At 51.0% G+C, this 22,637-nt stretch overlaps 1 protein-coding gene across 2 annotated transcripts; it reads left to right on the top strand.

The window, feature by feature from the left end:
- The first annotated feature begins 8,203 nt into the window (after nt 1-8,203).
- Nucleotides 8,204-19,479, top strand: BATF (basic leucine zipper ATF-like transcription factor). 2 transcript variants are annotated; one of them, XM_017835658.1, is made up of 4 exons: nt 8,204-9,542; nt 14,205-14,556; nt 16,320-16,424; nt 18,885-19,479. In XM_017835658.1, the coding sequence occupies exons 2-4, from the start codon at nt 14,491-14,493 to the stop codon at nt 19,089-19,091; spliced, it is 378 nt and encodes a 125-aa protein (XP_017691147.1). In that variant the 5' UTR covers nt 8,204-9,542; nt 14,205-14,490; the 3' UTR covers nt 19,092-19,479. The 2 variants fall into 2 exon arrangements, with proteins under 2 accessions (XP_017691147.1, XP_017691148.1); XM_017835659.1 differs by lacking the exon at nt 14,205-14,556.
- The last annotated feature ends 3,158 nt before the right edge of the window (nt 19,480-22,637 follow it).

Genomic DNA, 22,637 nt, shown 5'->3' on the forward strand with positions numbered 1-22,637 from the left:
CTCATCAAGCTCTGCTGAAAGGACACAGAGCCCTTGCTGGGCCTGCATATCTCTTCAGGACTTTATTTCCCTCTGCAAAGTGTACATGGTAATGAATTTCCAGACTCCTGCAAGTATCGCTTTCCTCTTTTGTGGTCAGCAGGTGCCCCCTGTGGAATATCAGATCCAGCTACAGGCATCTTGTGCTTTTTGCTCACCTGGAGAGCTTGTCAGCTGTCACATACCTTCCAGAAGCAGTGGCAGTGCTGTGGAGGCAGATAATGGCCCTTCTCTGGCAAATAGCCACACTGCAGTAAAAATTTCTGCTATGAAAACAGCTGGCTTGGATGAGAAATATAAGGTGCCCTTTGAAACCAAGCATGCTAGAAGCAGTGGCAAAGGCAGTAGCTGAAGAGGGATGGATCAGTTTAATGCTTAGCCAAGGCTTAGGCAGGAGCTATTTGAGTCCTGGCAATGCCCAGGGGTTAGAATGAGATGATCCTTAAGGTCCCTTCTAACCCAAACCACTCCATGATTCTGTCCTCCAAACAACCTTCTGCTGCATTCCATTCTGCTGCAAACCAAGGGGTTTACCACTCAAAGTTTAGGCATTTCTTTTCAGGAGGCTTGGTTAGGATATAACCCATTGGAGTTAATGTAGAGAGTTTGGGCCTCTTCCTCTTTAAGCCACAGCCTGTGAGTATTGAATGGAAAAGGCTCCATCTCTTGTGTAGTCCTGAGGGCTGCAAATCCCTCCTTGTTGCTGTAGGAGACAGGCTAGTTGATGTTCCTGAGTCTAGTAGCATGTGTCCTTTTGAAACCCAGCCCCCACCTTAGCAGTGTTAAAAGTTTTGCCATGAGAGAGGTGGTCCCACTGAACACCTTTCAGGCTGGTGCATTTACCATGGCATCTTCTGGGCCTGGGAAGGAGCAGCAGGCACATGCCAGGCACATCCTATGTTGCTGCATGCCAGAACGTGCTTCCAAACCAAAATAGCAATTATTGTACCTGTGGCAGTGTCCTCCCGCCTGGAAGGTACGGCGAGGACTGGTAATGTGGATTGGCTTGGAAAAGTCAACGGACACTTCTCTAAGGGCCGGAAGCACCTCCTGGCCATTCCATACCACCCCCTCCTGTGTTAGGTGCGCTGTGGGCCACTGCCAGGTGGAGCTGATGGGATCTCGTACGCTGACGGTGGTGCTGGAGCCGATAGCCTGATAGATGTGGGGTTGCTGCCAGCCCCACGTTCCCGGTCCAGCCTGTCGTCGGGCTGCACCCCTCATGCTGATGAGCGCACAGACACACACGTGGATCCCTTCCGTGGGTGGCTGTAGTTGGCTGTAGGCAGAGCCGCAGTTGCTGGCCCTGGGTGCAGGAGCCCTGAGGACGGCAGCCGCTGCTGGCACACAGCTCTTGTCTCGCTCGCTGGCTGCTCCAGCCAGAGGTTCGCTCGTGCTCACGTAAATCCGCACACGAAGTGGCTGGAGACAGGCTGGGCACGGGGCAGCGGCTGCGCGGCCGGTTCTTCTCCCTCTCCCTGTGCCCCCGTGCCGGCCGCTCTCGTGGCCTCGCCGTGTCCCGCTCGTGTGTGCTCCTTAGGCTGCCCCCAGCCCCGCTGCTGCCCCGGGCGCGGGCAGGGCTGCCCCTGCGCTCCGGCGGGGAGGGAGGAGGCGGCGGGAGCCGGGACCGCCGGCAGGAGGCGCCGCGCGGCCGCAGGAGCAGCGGGGCGGGCGGGGCCGGGCCGGGCGGGCGGCCCCGGCACCGCTCCCGCTGGGACACGGCCGGGCGCGGGTGTCGGAGCGCCAGCCCTGCGTGCTGCGCGGCCTGGGAGAGCGCTGCGAGTGCTGACCGCCCTCGGCTCGGGGGGCAGCTGTCAGAACGGGTCCAGAGCAGCTCCGCGGGAATGGGCAGAGGGCTGGAGCACCTCTCCTTTGAGGAAAAACCGCGGAAGCTGGGGCTGCTCAGCCTGGAGGAGAGGAGGCTCTGGGGAGACCGTAGAGACTTTCCAGTACCTAAAAGGCCTATGAGAAAGCTGGAGAGGGAGTTTTTACCACGGCCTGTTGTGATAGGACAAGGGGCAACAGTTTTACATTGGAAAAGGGTTTGGGTTGGATATAAGAACTTTTTAAAATGAGGGTGGTGAGGCACTGGAACAAGTTGCCCAGAGTTGTGGATGCCTCAACCTGGAAGTGTTCATGGCCAGGCTGGATGGAGCTCTGAGCAACCTGGTCTAGAGGAAGGTGTCCCTGGCCATGGTGGGGGTTCGAACTAAATGACCAACCCAGACCTTTCTGTCATTCTGTGGTTCATGGTGCCACCCCATGGTGTCAGATGGTTCTTGTCAGATATAACCCCACTCAGCAACACTGGTGCTTCCCGGCCATTTCACCTGCAGGTCCCTCTGCTTCTGAGATACTTGAGGTGCCTCAACAACCAGGACCACCAGCAGGAACTCCTGATGGGCCAACAGCCTCATCTAGCACATGCCTATCTCCTGTTTTGTGAGATCTACATTCAGGTCATAACCCTCGTGCTCCTTCCCATACTCCCTAGTTCAGAACAGAGCTCTCCCCAGGGTGATGTGGTACAATATTTTTCCTGAATCCCAAGCAGGTGAGCCCCATCACTTTTCTATTGCTTAGATGCTTGTCGCAGCTCCCTGGTGTCCTTCACATACTACCCCAGTTTCCTCTGCAAAGCCACTCTTACCTCTTCTCTCCCAGGGAAAGGTAGGTGCCACTTTGCCTCAAAGCACCAGGCCTTTGGCACTGCAGGTATGTTGGGCTGAGGATCCAGCTACAGTAGGTTGGTGTGAGTGCTCCAGACTGCACACCTGACTCCCTTCTTCTTGCTGGACCCCTGAGAAGTGGCAGGGCCCATGGGCAGCAGGAACTCAGTTTCCCTAGAAGGGTCCCTGGTCTTGCCAGCTCTTCACTCTCTCTCCTGCAGTCAAGAGCAGCGCATCATGCTCCCAAAGCTTTGTGTTAGCTCCCTTCCATTCCTCCTTCTCTCAGCCTCTCCCCACCTGCTGCCCCCATCCCCTTGTAGGTGAGAGTCCCTGTGTGCTGTCCTGGGAGCAAAGGCATCCAACATCTCCCTTGGCCTGCAGCTGGTCACAGGCAAGGGATGCTTGGAGGCCATTACTTTGCAGTTTTTCACAGTATTGTTCTCACTTTGTATTTGAAAAACTGCCTCCTCTGCCTTTCTCGTCAGGGGCCAAGGGCGACTCCGTGACACTGTGGTAAGTGGTATTAACTAACCTTTGCCAGTGACTTGCCTCTCTTGTTTCATTTTGAGCCAAGGGCAACAGGTATTCATTTATCTTTGTCCTTATTGGTTCGTCTACTCAACTTGCTGTAAAATAAGCCCCAAAAATCCCCAGCTTTGATATTTACCAAGAGTCGTGAAAACTGCTTTGGTTACCATGCATGCCAGACTATGCTGAGCAGTACTGGCACCAGCATGGCCCATGACTGAGTGCAGGACTGGAGCCAGGGAAAACTATGTTGCCAAGATATTTGCAGAGAAATGAGAAAAACTAACTAGTGCTTCCCTGAGCCTGGAAGTACCACTTGGTTCCCCATGCCTTTGTACACTTTTTGCTTATTTGTGATCACTGGTTGCTGGGGACTGAAGCATGGGCGTGAGACAGTGGGACACAGGTACAAGCCCTGGGCCTGCATGGAGGCACCACGCTCCTGCTGGGCTCTGGAAACTGCCCTGAGGGCAAAGCAGGCTGGGTTACCTAGCTCTGATTAAGGGCATGATTCTCCACACACCGTGCAGTTGGTGGGGTGGCCAGGGTCATCTCCCATCTGAGTGATGGAGACAGGCAGGGCAGGTGCTGTCGGAGGTATAGCTGGACCCACTGGCAGTGGACTTGCTGTCAGCATCTCTGCCACCAACACTTTCCATCTGAGGAAAAGATCCTTCCCTACAGCCAGGAGGTCTCCCTGGCTCTCGCTGGGCAGGACCACCGGGAAGGCCTGGCACCTCGGACAGCATGGCTGGGATTTGCCTTTTCTCTGCATCTGGTACTCAAGAAGTTATTCCCAATTAGCTGAAGTGATGGGCTGGTGTGATGAAAAACCCTCCTCCAGATGCCCTGCTGCTGCGTTAAAATGGGTTTACTTTGGTTTGGTGTTTTGAAGTGGAGTGACCAACTCAAGTGGACTCCAGACCAGGGATGCATTTAGCAGAGTGGGCAGTGGGTATGATGGCCTGTGGTGATAAGCTCTTTGTGAGCAAAGCCTGCTCAGAGGGGAGGGAGTGAGCTGTCTTGTATCAGGACTGCTCTAATTCTGATTAAGACCGTCTGCCAAGGGGTTTACTGAACTTCAATCTCTTCCAAATTTAATACAGCTTAGCTGTTCTGAATGTTTCTGCGTGACTGACTCTTGGTTCTCCAGCCCTGTATCCTGCTGTCTGTGCAGGGTGCCATGGGTTTTGGTGAAAGGTTAGCCCCTGTGGAGGAGGAAAAACTCCTGTCATTCAAGGCAGGATGTGGGTAGGACTGATAGTTCCACATCCCTGTCCCGCCCAAGGGACTCTGCTGGACAAAAAGGCCCCATTCCAACCCTGGCTCCCAGAATTGCAAACCTAGAGCTCCTAAGAAATACCAGCAAGAAGCTACTTCCAGAAGCTTGCACAGGTTTCAGCAAAAGCAGAGGTTGGGACTGTTTGACAACGAGGTTTCACTGCTGCCTGTCACGTCTCAGATAAAGCTTCAGGAACAGGATTGTTTGCCAGTAACCACCACCTTGTGCTGATGTTATCTAGTTTCTGCAGAATGAATTTGCTGAGTTGTCATCTGTGGCACTGTCAGGGGAAGTCCTGACTCCTGACACTGCAGTTCCTGCCTCTGCTTTGCCATAGCTCCAATTCCAGCAGCATTATCTGGGCTGGTTGGATTTGCTGGACAACTGCTTGTCCTGAAATTGCATGGAGTTGTCAGGAGGAAGTGGGCATCAAGGCTGTGCTGCAAGCCTGTAGGCTCCCAAATCCAGTCAAGTCACTAGGCAGGCTAACAAATAGTTTCTGATTGAGGATAAAATGGCTACTGACAGCTCATTGCAAGGTGATGCTGAACACCTGGTGACCAGTTAGCAAGAGGGGGTTTGTGCTAGAGCTACGTGTGGGTATCTGCAAGTGCCTCTCAGTACCCGGGCTACTGGCTTCTGTGACAGAGGCAAGCTCTCTGGGTGCCAGACAGAGGCACTGCTGCATTGCGGAGACATTTGCTGAGTGAGGCATCCCTTTTCTTCTGTGCAGACTTTCCCTACAAGCAAAGTGACCTGATTCACTCACCAGCTTCAGCCAGCAGATAATAGATGAGTAGCTGATAGGTGCTGGTGCATGCTGGCACTGCTGTGTGACCAGGCAGGATGATGGCACCCCATGCTGCCAGTATAACAGACTGGCAGAACCAAACTCACTGTTTGAACTTTGGTTCAAACAAAATCCCTTGGCTGCAGGCGCAAGGTGTTCTCTGTGTCTGTGCTGCAGAAGCAGACATCTGTTCTGCTGCCTATTGGACACCTCAGGTCACTCGATCACGTGCACAAGTTTTAAGAGCAATGCAAACTGCCAGTGTACCCTACCTGGCCACTTGCACGTGAGATGGAACCTCATTCAGGCAGGACTTTGGGGCACATTTCTACATCTGATAGCAACCATCCGCTGCAGCCACAAAGTCTGGCATTGCTCAGCAGCTGGATTCGTATGCTGGGGTAGCAGCACCTCAGCATTTCTCCCAGCCATGCTCTGGAGCATGCCTAAGTGCCAGCTGGCACATAGGTGGTTTAGATGAGAGTGCCAATGGGTACAAGGCTGTGCTCCAAATTCAGGATAGAACTACCTGATGGGTCGCTCTCACTGTGCAGCAGCAGGGAAAGGAGGAAGGCTGCACGACGAATGGGATGAAAATCCATCCTTTATAACTGTAATGCCACGGTACAAGGGAGGAAGCTTCCCTGGCCTGCTGTGGTTGCTTTTGTCTGCCCCACTGTGGCAGACAGTTGGGAGACATCCAAAGATAGGTGCTGACCTGAATTAGGGCTGCAGGAAAATTTCCCCATGTGGGGACTAAAAGTCTCACTAGTTTAGAGTGGAAACTAGTGAAATGCCATGTGATAGAGATGTGCAGAGCAATGCCTGGCTCAGAGATAAGTCTGTTCCTTTGCTCACCCCCTCACAAGATGTTCAAAGAAATGGAAAGACAACTCATTTCAGACTGGTAAACTGACATACTTCTCACAGAGCCAGCAAAGTGGTTTGTGCAGGTGGACAAGATGCCCTTTTGGCCAACAATTTCAGAGGGCTCACAAGGAACCAGGTATTAACATGAAAAACAAGGATACCCAAAACTGAAGTTAAAAAGTTTGGCTTAAATAAGACAGAAGATGGCATGATTCTTGGACATCAAGTTTGGAGTTTGGTAAAGAATGGCGGGAAGGAGTTTCCATCTTTTTTCTGTCCCCTCTTTGAAGCCGATGTTGGCAGTATTATTTATGTCAGGAGGACTGACTCTTCAAGTCAGGGCCTTGCAGCAGCACCACTGCCATGGCTTAGAGTACAGCACTTCTCCCTCATCCCACCTCCAAAGCACTGTCAGGGATGAGGTGCAGGTCACCTGTGTCTGGGCACTGGTGTTAGCAGCCGCTGCCAAAGCTGTGGGCAAAGTAGCCATGCCCCGGGAGGCTGGTTATGGAGCTTGTCTCTCGTGCCAGGGTACTGAAGTGTGAGGATGGAAAGCACAGGATTGATGGTCATGTGAAACTATCCATCTCCCTCCGTCCCTCCCTCTGCTGCTCTAAGTCCCCTGAGGAAACTTGTGGGACTTTGTAAGCCCTCTGAAACAGCCAGCAGTAAATGGGTCCTCTCTTGTGTTTGGGTGTTGGACCATGAGCCTCCCTCCCTCCTCGTGTTTCTCTCAAAAAGGCATTGAAGAGCCCTGAGTTGGGCAGGGGCTCCAGGGGATGGACCAGGTGTGGGACAGGGGCTCAGCCCTGCTGCTGCCTCTCCTGGCAGCCTGCTGTGGGATGGCTTGTCTCCCAGAGAGCTGGCAGCATGAGAGAGCCGTGGGTGCGCCAGTGTGCACCAATGCAGAGCATCCGGGCTGATGGGGCTTGGACACATATTTGTGTTTTGATAACTCTGCCAGTGTGGTACTGCCAATCAGCACTACTTGCACATTGTACCTTCTGCACAGCTTGTCTACTCCATGCTCCCCCGTGCTGCCTCTGACATGCTGTGCTCCAGGACTGCTTGTACAAGCCTCACACATGCCCGGGCACAAGCTCACTGCATGTGTACCCATCAGCACAGCTACTTGTGCTGAATACCTCCTCCAGCTACACTGCGTGAGCTGAAGTATTTCGGAAGCTCATTCCCACCAAATGGGGTGGGCAGAAGGGAGAACTAGTGTATACATCCATGTAATCCAAAATTGAAGCAGATCCCATTGGGGTGGGAACACAGTACTGGTGTGAGTGTTGTTCACAGCCATCTTCTGCTGAGGTGGGTGTCTTGGAGTCTAGCTGTAAGAACATGCCCTAAATAAGCTGTACTCAATCCTTGGGAGTCTTGGACATGTTTTATGGTGATGGGTGGTGTTGAAGAACATTTTCCTCTGAATAGCATCATGGAGCAGCAACGTAATACGCTCAAGAATCATGTATTAATTTAAGAGACGAGTAACACATTCACCGTCCCCGAGTAACACATTCACCGTCCGCCCCCATGCCATGCATCATGGGTGCAACCAATACCCAGTAAACATCAAATCCTCCATCAGGCTGTGGTCATCCCCTGGGAGCACAATTTTTGCTGCTTGGTCACTTCAGTTGGATTCACTACAGCACTAGCAAAGGCCCAGGGTTGGGTCCTGCTGCCACTGTGGCAGGGCTGGACAGCCACATGCGCCTCTCCTGCTCTTGTGGTAGCCTGGAAATGCACATGCTGGACAGCATGAAGGATGCTGGGGCTATAGCCACTTACCAACACCAGTAAGTCTACCCCTGGGTGGATCAGCACTTCTGGTTAAACGGGTCACTGCCCTTCCTCTTTGGGCCTTCCCCGTCATCACCGAACGAGACTGCCACCAAGATGAGTCAAACTGTCAGACAACATCTGCACCCTCCGCACGCCCCGTCCATGCGCTTGGATAGTTCAACTGCTGGGCTCAGCCCAGGCAGCGGAAGCAAAGGAACCCTGGTTGACTGGGGGGCGTCTGGCAGCTGAGCCTTTTCAGTGTCCCAAGTGTGGCTCGGTGATCTGGTCCATTTCTGACAAGATCCCAGAAGCTAGACAGGGCCTGTGGAGGCAGTGAGAGAAAGTTTTGCCTTAAATAGATGTACTCTATTTGGGAGTTTGGGATCTGCTAACCTGGAGACTCCTGTAAGTGCACATCTGAGTACTTGCTCATGAGCTGCAAAGTCCTTGCCAGGAGAAGATTAGAGGTTGCTCAACTAATTACCCAACCAGTTTATTTGTATAGGACAGGAGAATGTGGTTCACCTCTTCAAAATAGCCTCGGGTGAACTCTAGTAAGTCTGTGTCTTGACATAGAAACTCCAGTACATGCTGGAAGTCTGACCCTGACAACCTCTTGCCAATCCTTCAGCTGAGAGCTCTAGCCAGGCTTGCTTTCCCCCTCCAGTGAGGTCAGATGTACCCCAGCTACCTGGAGCTTGTTGTCCATATCTGGAAAGCTAACATATTTGGCATTTCCTTTCTATAGCTTCCTTCTTTTAAAATATGAACCAAAGAAAGCATTACTAATGACATTCAACCCCCTCCCCCCCTTAAAACTGGCAAAGCCAAGTACCACAGAGCTAGAAATTGCCAGAAATGATTTGCCTGGGCAACCTAACTTCAGCTGTCTTGTGTATATGATTACTTCCTGCATTTTGCCCTGGATTGCCACCTCTTCAGCACCCAGACTAGACCTTGGCTGGAGAGAGCAAAAAGCTGGTCAGCTAGGCTGCATCCTTTCTTAGCAGGTCTGGGAAACTCCTATGCAATTGGTGAAGCAAGGGATTGCAGAAAGAAAGGAGGGTCTCCTGGTAGACAGTTGATGCCTCCCTGGAGAGCTGGGTCTGTGTCTACCCCTGCCTCGAAGTTACTCTGTAAGTTGGTAAGCCACATAAGCAAGAGCTTTCACAGGAGCAACCATGTCTTCCTCATTTGCCAGAGCTGCTTTACAGAAGTGCTAAAAGTTTGCAGCTGCAGTCACAGACATGAGGATCTGGGGTTTGATTAAATTAAGTGTTATATAGGGCCAAAACCACTGAAAAATTTAGATCCTGGTTGTTTCAAAACATGTTCAAAACAAAATGAAGTACTTACAACCTGAATCTCTCTTTGTCTCTTCTTTTGCACCTGTTAAATAGGGATAACTCCACCCCCAACCCTGAACCTGAAAAGGTGGCTGAGAAGATAGATTAATTAATAACCCTGAAGAACTCACTCAGCACTGAAGCAATGAGCACTAGAAAGAATCCATGAAGAAATGGAAAAGCAGGATGTTGGAGCAGTCTCTGACTGCAGGACAGCAACGAAGGTAACACAGCCTTCCCAGGGAAGAAACCTTAGCGGGTCATGAAGTTACAGAGCACAGCATGTTGCTTGGCATGAGGCTGTAATTACAGTGTGTTTAAGGGAGTTAATTCTGGGATTTCCATACTTTTGAGTGCTTAATTTATAGTACTTGTAATTTATCAGACATTCAGATTGTAAAGTGCCTGTTTCCTGTACATTGGCAGATTGCATCCAGTAAGGACTAAAAGTGTTGGTGTGATGGGTGTTTGCTCTCTGTTGGGTGGGATGAATTTGCTGGGACTGTGCTTGAGCTCTCCTGACATGACCTCCCTCTCACACTCATTCAGCTCAGCCAGGATGAAATAGCTCTGGTGACTGAGACTGGGGAAGCTGCCCACATCACAGACAGGACCAATACATGCTGACAGAGCAGGACATGGCAGAAGTATCTGGTAGAGAACAGGGACTTTGTTCAACGCAGACATTTGCTTGACATCTCTTATCAGCACTGATTTCTACACAAAGGTCTTCAAACTCATGTGGGGAATGATAAGGAAATTGCTGCGATTGTCCAAATATTGTAAGAAATTATTTGCATAAAATGCTACATGCGAAGCAGAAACAACCTCAGTGGTTTATAGGAGGCTGAAGTTGGTAGCTGCTCTAGCCTTGATTTTTAAATAGCACTATGCACTGAATGATTGTGCAAACAAGATGAGTGAGATGCAGTTTTGAATGTTACTGTCATAAGCCTGTAGCAAGTGAGAGGGCTTGAAAGGAAACTCCTGCACCCACCCATGCTGAGGAAGCTAGTTACACAGGACTTTGGAGGCAAAGGTGCTGGCTGCAGCTAAGGCTGAGAAATGGCCCACGTGCTCTCTGGGCTCTGAAGAGCCCTTTTTTTTTTTTCAATTTCATTTTTTCCTTATTTAAACCCTGGAAACATAACATCCTACAGAGACAGGATTCAACCTCTATCCTTTCCAATAGAGGTTTTTTCCCAGCCACTTCATATGGAAGGCTTGAATAACTTTCCTGAACTGCCCATCCCAAGGTCTTCCTATGCTCATCTTGCTTTGAACCTCAGATCTGCACCTTTCCTGCTGCAGTTGGAGCCTGTTGCTTCTTACCCTGCTCTGGCTGCACAGAAACCAATTGACCACCCTTTCCATTACAACATATGAAAGACCGCTCCTTCCTCCCCACCCACTTCCCACCCCCAAGACTTCTCTTTTCTAGGCTAAATGGACCCAACTTCTTCACTCCTTTCTCTTAGTGCAATATTTCTATGTATTTATCTTTTGTATTGTTCTCTTCTGGACTATTCCAACTCTGGACCTGGGACTCTTAATGGGTACTGGCCCTGCACAGGCAGTACAGGGCAGTGATCTCCTCTGCCTTGTCCCAGCACCCTAGACCTGTACCCAGCTCCTTTGCGACACCTCTGTGCTGCTGGCAAAGCTTTGGCTTTCAATGCTCTGCAGCCCCTGGATTTTTCCCTGCTATTCTGCTGCCCTGGTCGGTTATTCCCCAGATCTTCTATCTACATCTTGCTTTGCTTTATATTTGCATTTGTTCTTGCTGAACTGCATCTTGCTGCTTTCAAACTATTTCTTCAGCAGTTGAGATCACATTAGGCCCAACCTCCAGAGTCCCTGCAGCCACTCTGTCCCAGAAGAACAGGATTCCCTTAAGCGTGCTGTTACTCAGAAGGGACAAATGCAGGACTGGATGGCCCCATACTTCCGTTAAAACTCTCTGGAACTAGCCCTTCTCCATCAAGCTGCTGGTCCAGCAGTAACCTAACACTTGCAAGTTCAATCAATGCCACTAACAGTGATTTCACTGCTACTGTGATCAAGATCAAGAAACCTAAATGATTCCAGAGAGAAACTCAGGGGATGTTATTCACTATAAATTTAGTCACCTATGTCAAGCACCAAGATTAGGAGAGTGCCTCCTGAGGCTCCCCCTCATAGCAGGGGAGAGCCTGGGGAGGGGCAGCAGGAAACCAGCTCCCCAGCCTGCAGCAGGTGCCAAGGGCAGCTCCCACAGAGCTGTGAGCAGGTGCTGGTGGAGCCATGCTGGTCGTTTCTGTTGCTCTGGGTTGGGTGATTGCATCTCTGACCAGAGGAATGGCACGGGCCACTGCCTGTGGTGACAACATGGGTCCTGCCCAGCCCAGAGGAGCACTGTGAAGGCTCTGCCATCTTCCCATCAGGAGATACTGTCTCACAGCAAACTTATTCACTCATAAGTGACAGGAATTCATTAGCACTGTAGCCAGCTTGAGGGCAAGGAGTGTGTTTGGGCAAGGCAGAAAAAGGGATGTTCTCTTAGTCCCACTCAGCAAGACCAAGTGTCCAAGCCTTCTCCCCTGCTGTCGCTCTCTCCTGAGGTGTCTCCATCAGTTGTTAATAAAAGCCCAGCTCTGGGCAAACCAAGGTGCAGCTCAAAACTTTCCTCCTGTGGATCAAAGAATAGCCTTTGCCATAGACACGTTCTGGACACTTTTGCACAGACTGTCCAGCTCCTGCCAGGACACCCAGCTTCCCTGGACCACCTCCTGCCAACACACCCACCACCTTCCCGATTGCCTCCCTTCAGATACTGGCCTTGCTAGATATAAAAGGAAGGAATTCAGTTTATTTGCCCAATAATGGAACAAGGCTATTTTTCTCTGAGGAAGAAGCTCCCTCCATCCTGCCCTGAGTAACAGCAGCATGCAGAGCAGGATGGGCTAGGCAGTCTCTGAGACCCACTCACCAGCAGAGGAGTGTGGTTTCCTCAGGAGAGTGGGAATCCAGCACTGTGCTTCCTGGAAAGGAAGTGCCGCTCAGGTTTGCAGAGTTCAGAGGAAGTGTAGCGATGGAGCAAGTGAATGGATCCTTCAACAGTTGTGCTGCTATCTGGTGCCTTGGGAAACCTGAACTCAATGCCCCTCATCTCACCAATGCCTTTGGCTACTCCATGCCTGGAGCCAGCCACACCGGAGGAGCCCTGCCTACTACAGGGGGGCTCTACTGCCAGGAGATCAGGTCCCTCAGGGTGGTTCACGCCAAGCAAGCAAACCCTTGCAGCCATGTTAGAAAGTATGGTGGATCCTAACATTTCTCTACAGCACACCAGGAGAAAAAATACACTCCAGGCTGTGAAATGTTCGGATAGTAGAGCCAAGGGTAGGGCACCAGTGCCACAGGATCTTTCTAAAGAGGGAAATGGGTCCAGTTTTGCTACTGGAGCTAAGCCAGACAATTTCACCAAGCTGCTCAGCCTGCAGCCAGCCCCATGTGGTCCTTTTTCAGCCCCACATTTGCCCATGTGTTGGCTCTATGAGTAGTGGCAAGGATGGGAAGAAATGCCAGCAATGCCCATGCAAGTCCGCACTGTGTTCCAAGCACATGCACTTTCCGTGCTGCAATATGTCTGCAAACCCAAAGCTGCCAATACTCTTGCTGTAGTGACCACTGCATCTCAAGTGCCCTTGCTGATGCCCTGCGGCTGAGACTTGCTAGCTGCTCCTTCTTTAGGCAGGAGAAACTCAAACAGAATACCAATATGCAACAAAAACCAGTAAGGAGGAACTGTGACTTGCTGCTTTCCACAGGAGAGGGTTACTGTGGATGGGTTCATGCCTGTTTCTATATCTGCTCCTTACAGCGCATGCAAGAACATAGGCACTCCAAAGATACGTGCTCCTGTCTGAGAGTAGAGAGTCTGTGTTGGTGTGTGCTCCTGGTTCATCCCGGTGGATCTGATAACATGAGCAGATGAGAAAATAAATGGTCCCTGCTTTGGCACTCCCTTCTCCCGCATTGTCACCTCCAGAGCCACTAGCACTGAAGCACTGCTGTCCCAAGGGCTGCTTGCATGTCTTCAGTCTTCCGAGGTTCATGCTAAGGATGGAAGTAGTCCCACAGAGCACAGCCCAGGGGACAAACAAGGGGATGCAAAGCAGCTTCTCCTTGCTGCTGTCTGCATGGGCTGATCCATAGATCCTTACATTTACGGCACTTTAATTTGTCTGCCAGGGTTAATATTCCCCTTATGGGCCAGTGGTGACATACTGATGAATGTTCTAAAGTGCTAAATATCTTTACTTTATAGAAAATACTAGTCCTACCAAATCCAGTCCAAATATTCTATGATCCTGAGCCACCTTCTTAGATAGGACTGGTGCTTCATCGTACCCATGCAAGCCATCTGTACAAACAGCATTTACGTGGCACCTGCTGAGGGTACCCGTCCCCTCCTCAGGACCCACGTCAATGGTGTCAGGGATGGCAGGAGGCGGTGGGTTGTGGGGAGATGTGTGGCTACCTGGGAATTTCCCCAGCTGGCTTGGGGTGACCGAGGCTGCCTGGGCCTGGACTGACCCCCTGCCTGCATGGGGCTGGCATGGCACGCAGTGCCCCTGGAATTTCTGGGGCTCCCAGCAGCACCTCCTCCGCACTGCCCTCCTTTGAGGGTCCAAGTTTCACAGCCAGAGCTGGGGCTTTTCTTCCTTTCCATCTCTGCTGTTTGTCTCAGAGAAAACCCATCTTGTTGTTTTTCAACTGCCTGAAGGTGTTTTTCGGGGGTTTTTCAGGCTATTTTGAAGCTCATTTTTCCCAGATGTGCTTTTTTTTCTTCTTCTTTTTTATTAATTTTTTTTCTTCTGTAACTTTTCTTCTTTGCCTTAAAGTTTCCGGCCACGTGACTTTCAGCTTACATCCCCGAGGTTCTGAGAAACCACAGGAGGTTGAGACCTAAAGGGAAGGTGCAGAGCCTCCGAGAGGAGAGGCAGCGAAAGTGTTGGAGTGTTGGGCAGGAGGACAGTGTGCTTCTGGGACGGGTGAGAGCAGGGAAGCCAAGGACTATCTCAGAGGTGACAGAGGAGGGTGGGAAGAGGCAGAGAAGCAAGACAGAAGGCAGGCACACCAAGAGGACAAAGGAAGCTGAAGAGACCCTGGGAGCCACAGCCAGGAGCCATGCCCCACAGCTCCGACAGCAGTGATTCCAGCAGCTTCAGCCAGTCTCCCCCTCCCAGCAAGCAGGTAAAGCAGGGACCTTCCCCAGCTCTCCCCAGATGGAGAGTCCTTTGGGGTGGGCCATGGATGGGTGGGAGGTAGGGTGGCACCCACTGTTGGTGTTTTCACAGCACAATATGGCAGAGCTTTCTAAGAACAGCTGTGGGGAGAGGGATCCAGAGCTCAGCCGAGGGCCCTGGCAGGAGCCCTAGCCACTGAGGTGGGTAAAGGAGGAGAGAGAAGACCTGGTTACCTGTGGCTATGCCAGAGCAACTGAGGGGCCAGGACCCCAGGCATGGTGGATCCTGCAACACATGCCAGGCAGGCAGGAAGCTTCATCATGAGAGTTGGTGCTCTGGCAAGGAGCCTGTGCAGGCACCTCCTGTCCATGAACTGGGGCAGCTCAGGGCCCTGACACTTTGGGTCTGCTTTCTCTTCTGTTCAGCCTCAGAGATTTTTCATCTCAGTAATGCTTGACAGAGGGATTTTGGTTTGTTGGGTGGTATACTTTAATGCAGGTCTTTTGCTGGCAGATACTGACACAAATCCAAGATGTTCCCACTGCCTTTTCTGACTAAGCTTTATTATATCTGTCATTTGCCATTTCTCTAAGGCTGGCAACAATGGCAAGTACCTGAGACTTTGCTCAGAAATCTTGGGGATGATCAGGGCAGATGACTTTTGGTTTGCAACCAAGGATGAGGAGGCATCCTTGTAGAGAAAGGGATAAAGCACAGGGTTTGCCAAAGGATAGGGACTGGACTTCATGAAGAACCTGCAAGATGCTGTATCTGAGATATTTTCAGGGTCTTGAAAGCAAGGACAAAACGGTTAGGTTCAAAGAAAAAAAAATCTTGGGCGGGGGGAGGGGGGAGAGGATGTGGACAGATTGATGGGCTGGGAAGATAACTTTTGTGGCTGACTTTTGTAGTCTTGTGGAGAAGTGGTGGTGTGAATGTTAAAGAGTCCACAAGAGGGGCAGTGCAATATGAAAATAGAAGATGAAAGAGACTGTTTGACAGTTTCAACTGTCAGAAGGCGGCAGAAAGACCAGATCTCAGCAGAGAATGGCTGGTCTGTGAAGCTCATGACCTGGAGCCTGGAGATCTGTTCTTCCCTGCCAAAGGAAGTGTTGCAGTCAGCATTGCAGGCACTGCTACCAAGGGAATCCAGGAAAGAGCAAGCACAGAGATCAGAGAGCTGAAGCAAATGAGATCTGAGTTAAAAACAAAAGCTCAGAGTCTGTCTAGTCAAACAAAGCAAGGACCACATTGCATTGATTGGTAGGGTCCACAAGAAATAAAGCCTGAGGGAGAAGGGTGATGGAGAGAGGAGGGACCTACAGGGGTGAAAGGAGGAAAACACAGATTGTATCTTTGGAAAAAACAGTTTATCCAAGGATTTGAAATGTCCACATTGCCATTACCCTGCAGACAGACAGGGAGGGGAAAGGTTTTCTGTACGAGAATTCAAATTGTCTCTCTTCCAGAAGGAGGTCCTTACTCTGGTCCATCAATCCATATCCCAGGCCTGGGTGTTGGTGAAGGGAGAGTAGTCATTTCCCAGCAGTACTGGGATGCCTAAGGGTATCAGATGTGCCCCTCCTGGACAACGAGGGTGCCAAAACCATCACGTCCCTGGGCTATGGCTTTATCCTGGCATGGAGGGTGTGTATCCCATGTCCTGTGCTTCAATCATGTTATCTGCTGTGTCCCCTTCCCACTTACTGCTCTGCAGGACAAGGGCGAGGGAGGGAATGCCCCAGTTATTTCTATGGCTTGTTTCCCTAGGACTCTTCTGATGACGTGAGAAAAGTCCAAAGGAGGGAGAAGAATCGTATTGCTGCCCAGAAGAGCCGCCTGAGGCAGACTCAGAAAGCAGACACACTGCACTTGGTGAGCACTCCCACTCTTATTTGTCCTCAGTACTGAGGGCTCACATAGGACACAATGTGCTTTTCCCCTGGGACTTGGTGTGGAGATGCTCAGTGGAAGCAGGACAGGAGAATTGAGGCCAGGGTAGGATGTAGGAGTTAGCACTCACAGCAAGAGCACACAGCCCAGGATGACTGCCACTGAAGCATTTAGTTTTGCACCTAGTTTTGAATCCATCTTTATATCTCAGTCTTTCATTACTGATTTCCTTTTCCAGTCTCTTCTGACTGAGTCACTCAGAAGCTCTTTGAAAGCACAGTCTCACCCGGGCTGAATTTCCCTGGGTTTGTGATTCATGCCATCATTTATGCAGAGCTGTAACAGCATACAGGGATGCTTTTCTGTGGCACTGTTGGCACTCTTGAAGCTCTTCTTGGTGTGAAGAATTAGATGTCTGCTTTTCAGAAGGGATGGCCACTTCTGGCTGTGTGTGTTTGGGCAGGAGTATATGGTCAGTGTCAGAGCACAGGGGCTGAGATCCTTTGAATTTTGCACGGTGATAAGTGCAGTCCCATATGTTTTGGGCTACTGGCGGGCAGGATGAAGAACACACAACCTGCAGTGGACAGAGACCATCTTTATCCCTGCACTGGCTTGGCTGTCATTTGAAAAGCAGTAGTTGAGCTCATGTTCAAAAAACCATCCTTTGACTTAGCGATCTTCATATACCCCCATATCCCAATTTTTTGGGAATAATTCTTGAGAATTCAGTCCTGAACCTTCCTCCTGACATAGTGGCCTCATCACATGGTTGGAGTTGGGTTTAAGGCAGAGATTTCACTCTTTTCTCAGTAAGTGATGATCGTTCTAGAGCTGACATGGCTCTAGGCTGGTTGCATAATATCTGCCAGCAGCAGTGGCTCTGGGTGACTGTGCCTGAGAGGGGTAAAGAAATACCCTTTCCTTGGGGTCAGTGCTCTCTCCAAGGTAATCCTAGAGGTAGATATGGGCTCTGTTCCTTCCCCAGGAAAATCCCACCTAGCTGTGCACTGAGAATTGGCCTACTTTTCTTAGAGCAGATAGCAAATCATATGAGATTACTACTGCTCAGCTGGCATTGATAGCACACAGTCCTTGCCTTCCCATGGGGATGGGAGCAGCAGAGCTAAGTCCTGGATCCTGACAGACAGATGTAAAAATGCAGAGAAGCAAGCAGAGGATGGATGGTGAGTTTCTGTTAGATTTTTTTCCATTTCCTGGTGGCTAGTGAACGCCTGCTGCTCCTGGGTTTATTCCCTGAGTGCTCTTTGCCTTTGGTTGATTCTGAATCAGGGACTTTGGTTCCTTGAAGTGGTTCTGCCCAGAAGAGCATGGCTCAGCTTAAGCTATGGTGGTATGAAAGGAGCCAGCAGCTCCATCTGCCCCAGGGTTTTGTAGTTTGTGTTTTGAGAGGAATGAGTCATGGGGAGGCTGGAGCTCCCAGCCCCTGGGTGATTCCCATCAGTTCCTGAGTTCCATAGCAGTCATGATTTCCAAAGAATTTGGTCATGTCCTTGAGATGCTGTGTGACTCCTGCAGTGACAGCAGCTGTAACTGGTAGGTGTGTTTCACCTGTGCAGGGAGAGCAGGTGCCATCAGAAGTCAGCATGGCAGCGGAGGGGTGAGCAGGGGGATGACATGTTCACTTTGCCAAGGTGGTGGTGCAGCTTTCCAGGGCCTCAAAGTGCTGAGTCCTGCTTTAGCTGTCTCGGCTGAGATTGCAAAGCCTGCTGCTGCATCCTCCCTCCCTCCTCTGGTCCTGCCCAGGCTGCTGGCTCCATGGTCAGTTGGTGCCTGCGATGCTCCAACCTGGAGCTGGCTGAACTTTACAAGGTGAGGTAGCAAAGGCTTCGATGCTCTCAGTGTCGTTTAGACGAGGCTGAGCATCTTTATTAACCCCTTTGTTGTTATTCTCATTAATAACAGTATTGATTCAGTTCTTCTGAGGCCTCAGTTTCTCTTTTCTTCTGACTCAAGTGTCTTCCCCTCCTCCCCTCCGTGCCACTGCTTTCCCCGGCTGCTAGCAGGAAGCAGTGAGTCTCTTCTTTCCAGGGCAATGACAGGTTTCCTGTGACAGGTGGTTTTCTGGTTAAAGACGGCGGTTATTCAGCTCGCTCTCCCCCGGGGGCTGGGCTGCCCGGGAAGCACCCGGAGATGTGCGTGTGCATGAGAGGGAGCGAGAAAGCCTGGGCGGGAGCAAGCCACAGTCACTTCTCGTAAGCCGGCACTGGGGAGCGTGTCTGGGGCCGCCAGCATCGCACTTGCACCCGGTCTGGCCAGCTGGGGGAGGAGGGTTTGCCCAGGCAGGGCTCTGTGACGAATTTACCAGAAATATGTCATTCTGGAAATTCTGTGGGGCAGAGAGGCGCAGGACCACAACCCCCCTGTCCCTAGCTCATCGGCTCCCACACTGAGGAAGTCCCTGTGGTTTTCTGTCCTCAGGAGAGTGAAGACTTGGAAAGGCAGAACGCTGCCCTGCGCCGGGAGATCAAGCAGCTGACAGAGGAGATGAAGCACTTCACCTCGATGCTGAGTTCCCATGAACCACTCTGCTCCATCCTGACATCCCCTCCACCGCCTCCAGAAGTGCTTTACGCCACACACTCCTTTCACCAGCCCCACATTAGCTCCCCACGCTTCCAGCACTGAGCTGGAAGTAGGATGACAGCCTGCCAGCTCCACTGATGGCAAGAAGTAACTTCGTGGGGCTCACTTTTCCATCCAAGGGAAGGAATTGGACAAGTGGACATTCCTTCTTAAAGTGTGTACTCTGAGTGACTTGCCTAAGACTTACTTCCTGTGCAGAAATGGCGGAGCCACCACAAAGCATCTTGGGACAGTTTCCAGCTTGGATCCTGAGAAGAGGAGGCAGTCACAAAAGGGCACCAACTCCCTTCTGTGGTGCTTGTTTGGGCACACTCACAAGAGCGTGCAGCACCGACAGCCTCCATAAGAGTGGCTGGATGTGACATGCAACAGCCGGAGCTACAGGAAGAGGAATGGGAGCAGGGGTGGAGGAGGTTGGGGGCCACAGAGTATCAGGGAAAAACTGGTTTATTTTTGTAAAATAAAGATTGAAAATTCTTAACTCTTTGTTTCCAAAATAAGGTCTGAGTGAATCCTGGCATGATACAGTGAAGACACAAGTGGAAGGACAGGGAGAGCTAGGAGTCCAAGAAACAGCCCTGCATATGCAGAGGTCTAATCCAGGGCCAGCAACTGCAGCCTCACATTTAGAATGGGGGCCCATGTGCATAGGCTAGGCAGGCTGAGGAGCAATGGTTTGTGAAGTGATAGGGTCCCTGGGGAGGATGGGTCCCTCCTTGCTGCAGGGCTGGACTTGGCTAATGAATCTGATGTGGCATGTAACATCACAGGTCTCTTCCCTGCTGACCCTCTTGGCTCCCTGCTACTGATGGCTATACCTCCACATGTTCCCCTTGCATGTGTGGAGGTGCACTGCCATATCATGGTAGCTCACATGCGGCTCTTGGTGGGCTGGTGGAGCCTTCAGGCATGGAGGGAAGTGGTGATGCTGTGCTGGAGTGCACAGGAGAAGCAGGACCTAGCAGGACTCTTGCTTCAAGGCACCCTGCTAAGGTATGTAGCTGTAGCCTATGCTGTTTCCCCTTGCCCACCAGTCACAGCTCTACAAAAGACTACTGCACTACCTCATGCATTGAAACAGATGAAACCTGAAAGGTCAGAGAAGATTAGGTTGGTACTGCTGGGTGTGATCTACTGGAAACACAAACTGGTCCATACAGATGGTCTCTACACCTTATATCCCACCAACCAGCAGTCACCTACCACCCCCCCTCTATACACAAAGCTGAAGCCCACCTGTCGGTGCAGGTCCTGTTGCTAATGGTGGCTCAGGACTGCTGCCATCTTAAAGGAACATCAGCTGCAATTTTTTCAGCACAAGCAGTGCTGTTGGCACAGGCTTTTAAATGAGAGAAATAGATTCAATTCGTAGATATCCTTCTTTCAGGCGCAGGGAAGCAGCATATTTCATGGGGTTTGGCCCATCATCGTAGCCCACAAGAGAGGTTGGATAAGTCTGTAATGTGCTGTGCTGCACACATTTTCTCTCTGGTTTGCACTAGCAGGAGGATAACCAAATACTGCCATGCCTCAGCAAGCTGCCCTCAGGAGATGCACAGGTAGCACTGTGATTTCTCATTCCATGATCTATTCAGGTGCTTCTGCCTCCAGTTTCTGGCCCAGCATGGGAAGCACTGTAGTCAGAGACACTTAGTGTCAGCACGTGGGCATGGGTGTGGGCATCACCACCCTACAAAAGCAGTGCTGAGGCAATGGGCAATTGCACTGGCCCTCCCTGTCTGTGCAGGTCTGCCCCTTGCCCCAAGGGGGATGTGCACACATAGGGGAAGGATGGTGGTTGTTCCAGCCAGGCAGCTGGGTTTCTGCATACAGGACATGCAGAATACATCTACAAGAACAATTTCATTGTGTCTTACACCAGCCCTCTGTGCTGGATCTCACACCAATAGGCTTCACTCCATCCACTGATTCAACAAATAGAGCTGCCGATCCTTGCACAGGCCACGCTTTGAGTCACCCAGGCTACAAAGGCTCTTCCCAAAGTGCTTTTCTCTGGGATTTGTCCTTTCAAGCCTGAGAGAGACAACTGTCCTCCAGCTCTAGAGGACTTTGTCTTTACAGGCTCTGCTTCTGCTCCTTCAGCTTCTGGTAGATTTTCTCCTGGATTCTTCACTTGGTGTTCCTCAGGGCTCTGATGGTTCCATGTTTTCTGGGTTACACTCACAGAAAAAAGCTTTGGCTACCTTGCTTGGGGTTTGCTGTGCAGGGAACTGCAGGCTCACGCTCCTCACGGAAGGATGCAACAGAGCCCTAGCACAGCTTGCACTGAAAACATAGTGTCACCTAGAACAAGAGATCTCCATCCTTGCTGTGCCCGTTGTGTTTTCTCATGCCTATAAAATGCTAAGCTTGGTTTTAACTGCAGGTGGAGAAGGTCCTACACTGATGTGTATGTCAACTATGCCCACGCAGACATGAAGCCAATATTTTTGCTGCAGAGCTGTCGAGGTCTGAGATCCTTCATACTGGGTGGGGTTCACATAATGCCCACAGAATTGCTAGACTACTCACTGGTAACGTCTCAGACCTATTACTGCGACTCAGAACGAAAATAAGCGGTAAGTGGTGAGACTGGAAGACAGGTTTGCAACAACATCCTCTCCAAAACTTAAACAATGTTCTTGGCACATTCAGTTAAGCTGTCTCTCCTCTGCATGGCTGGCTGTGAGCTGGAAGGCCTCCTAGCAGGAGCACTATGCTCAGCCGTTTTGGCCAAACACTGGGTGTTCTGCTGGTGCTAGGAGACATATCTTCCAATCTGACTTGTCTTTGCCCCAGTCTTGCCCTCAAAAACCTGATCACAGAAGATGATCTGCACGGTTCAAGCCTGTTTTGACTTCTGTTTGCTTATAGTGATTGTGAGGTGTCTCGGAGGCAGTCTCTCTTTGTTATGAAGAATGATTCTCCTGGGGGAATGTCCTCATCACCCAAGCAGCGTCGGACAACAGATCCTTTCAGAGCCATTAGCCCTTTCAACCAGTGGCTGAGAAAAAGATCTTTTCCTGAGGCTATTTGCAGAGCTGCACAAGCTGCTTATTTAGGCTGTGTGAGGAGATTCTTTCACTTCTGTACCGGCACTGTCTCTTGCTTCTTTTCCCTGGGCTCCGGGCCTCTACTCTCCACTCTTCAAGCAACTTCTCTTAGATTTCGAAGTAGCCAAGTGCCTGTTCTTCGGTGTGGCCCTTGCTGTCCTCAAATAAACTGTAAATGAGCCTAAAAGAGGAGCAAAGGGCAGGGAGGTGGCCAGGGCAATTATCCCCGATTGCTTTCGATTGTCTGCTCCTACCAGCAGTGCAATTCCTTTCGACATTCATTTCCACGGCGTCTGGCATTTCTCAAGTGCTGTGGTACCTGGCCATGCCCAGCCTGCAGGACCACTGTCGTGCTGGCTATTCCAAGGGAAGGGGATGCTTCTGGGAACACAACTGGAACACAACTGTGGCAGCCTGTCCCTACCCAGCAGGACGTCAGTGCCTGTCTATTGCGTACTCGTGCCTCACTGAAAACCTCTCTCCAAGCAGTACATAGATGAGGGGGTCACAGGAGGCTGAGAGACTCTTTCCCAGC

The sequence above is a fragment of the Lepidothrix coronata genome, unplaced genomic scaffold (genome assembly GCF_001604755.1).
Source record: "Lepidothrix coronata isolate B3197 unplaced genomic scaffold, Lepidothrix_coronata-1.0 Scaffold262, whole genome shotgun sequence".
In the NCBI taxonomy this organism is placed as follows: domain Eukaryota; kingdom Metazoa; phylum Chordata; class Aves; order Passeriformes; family Pipridae; genus Lepidothrix; species Lepidothrix coronata.

Excerpts from the sequence above, each read along its gene's own strand:
- BATF (XM_017835658.1), top strand. The coding sequence starts at position 14,491 with ATGCCCCACAGCTCCGACAGCAGTGATTCCAGCAGCTTCAGCCAGTCT. Across the intron at positions 14,557-16,319 it reads CTCCCCCTCCCAGCAAGCAG|GACTCTTCTGATGACGTGAG; the intron begins GTAAAGCAGGGA and ends TTGTTTCCCTAG. Across the intron at positions 16,425-18,884 it reads AAGCAGACACACTGCACTTG|GAGAGTGAAGACTTGGAAAG; the intron begins GTGAGCACTCCC and ends TTCTGTCCTCAG.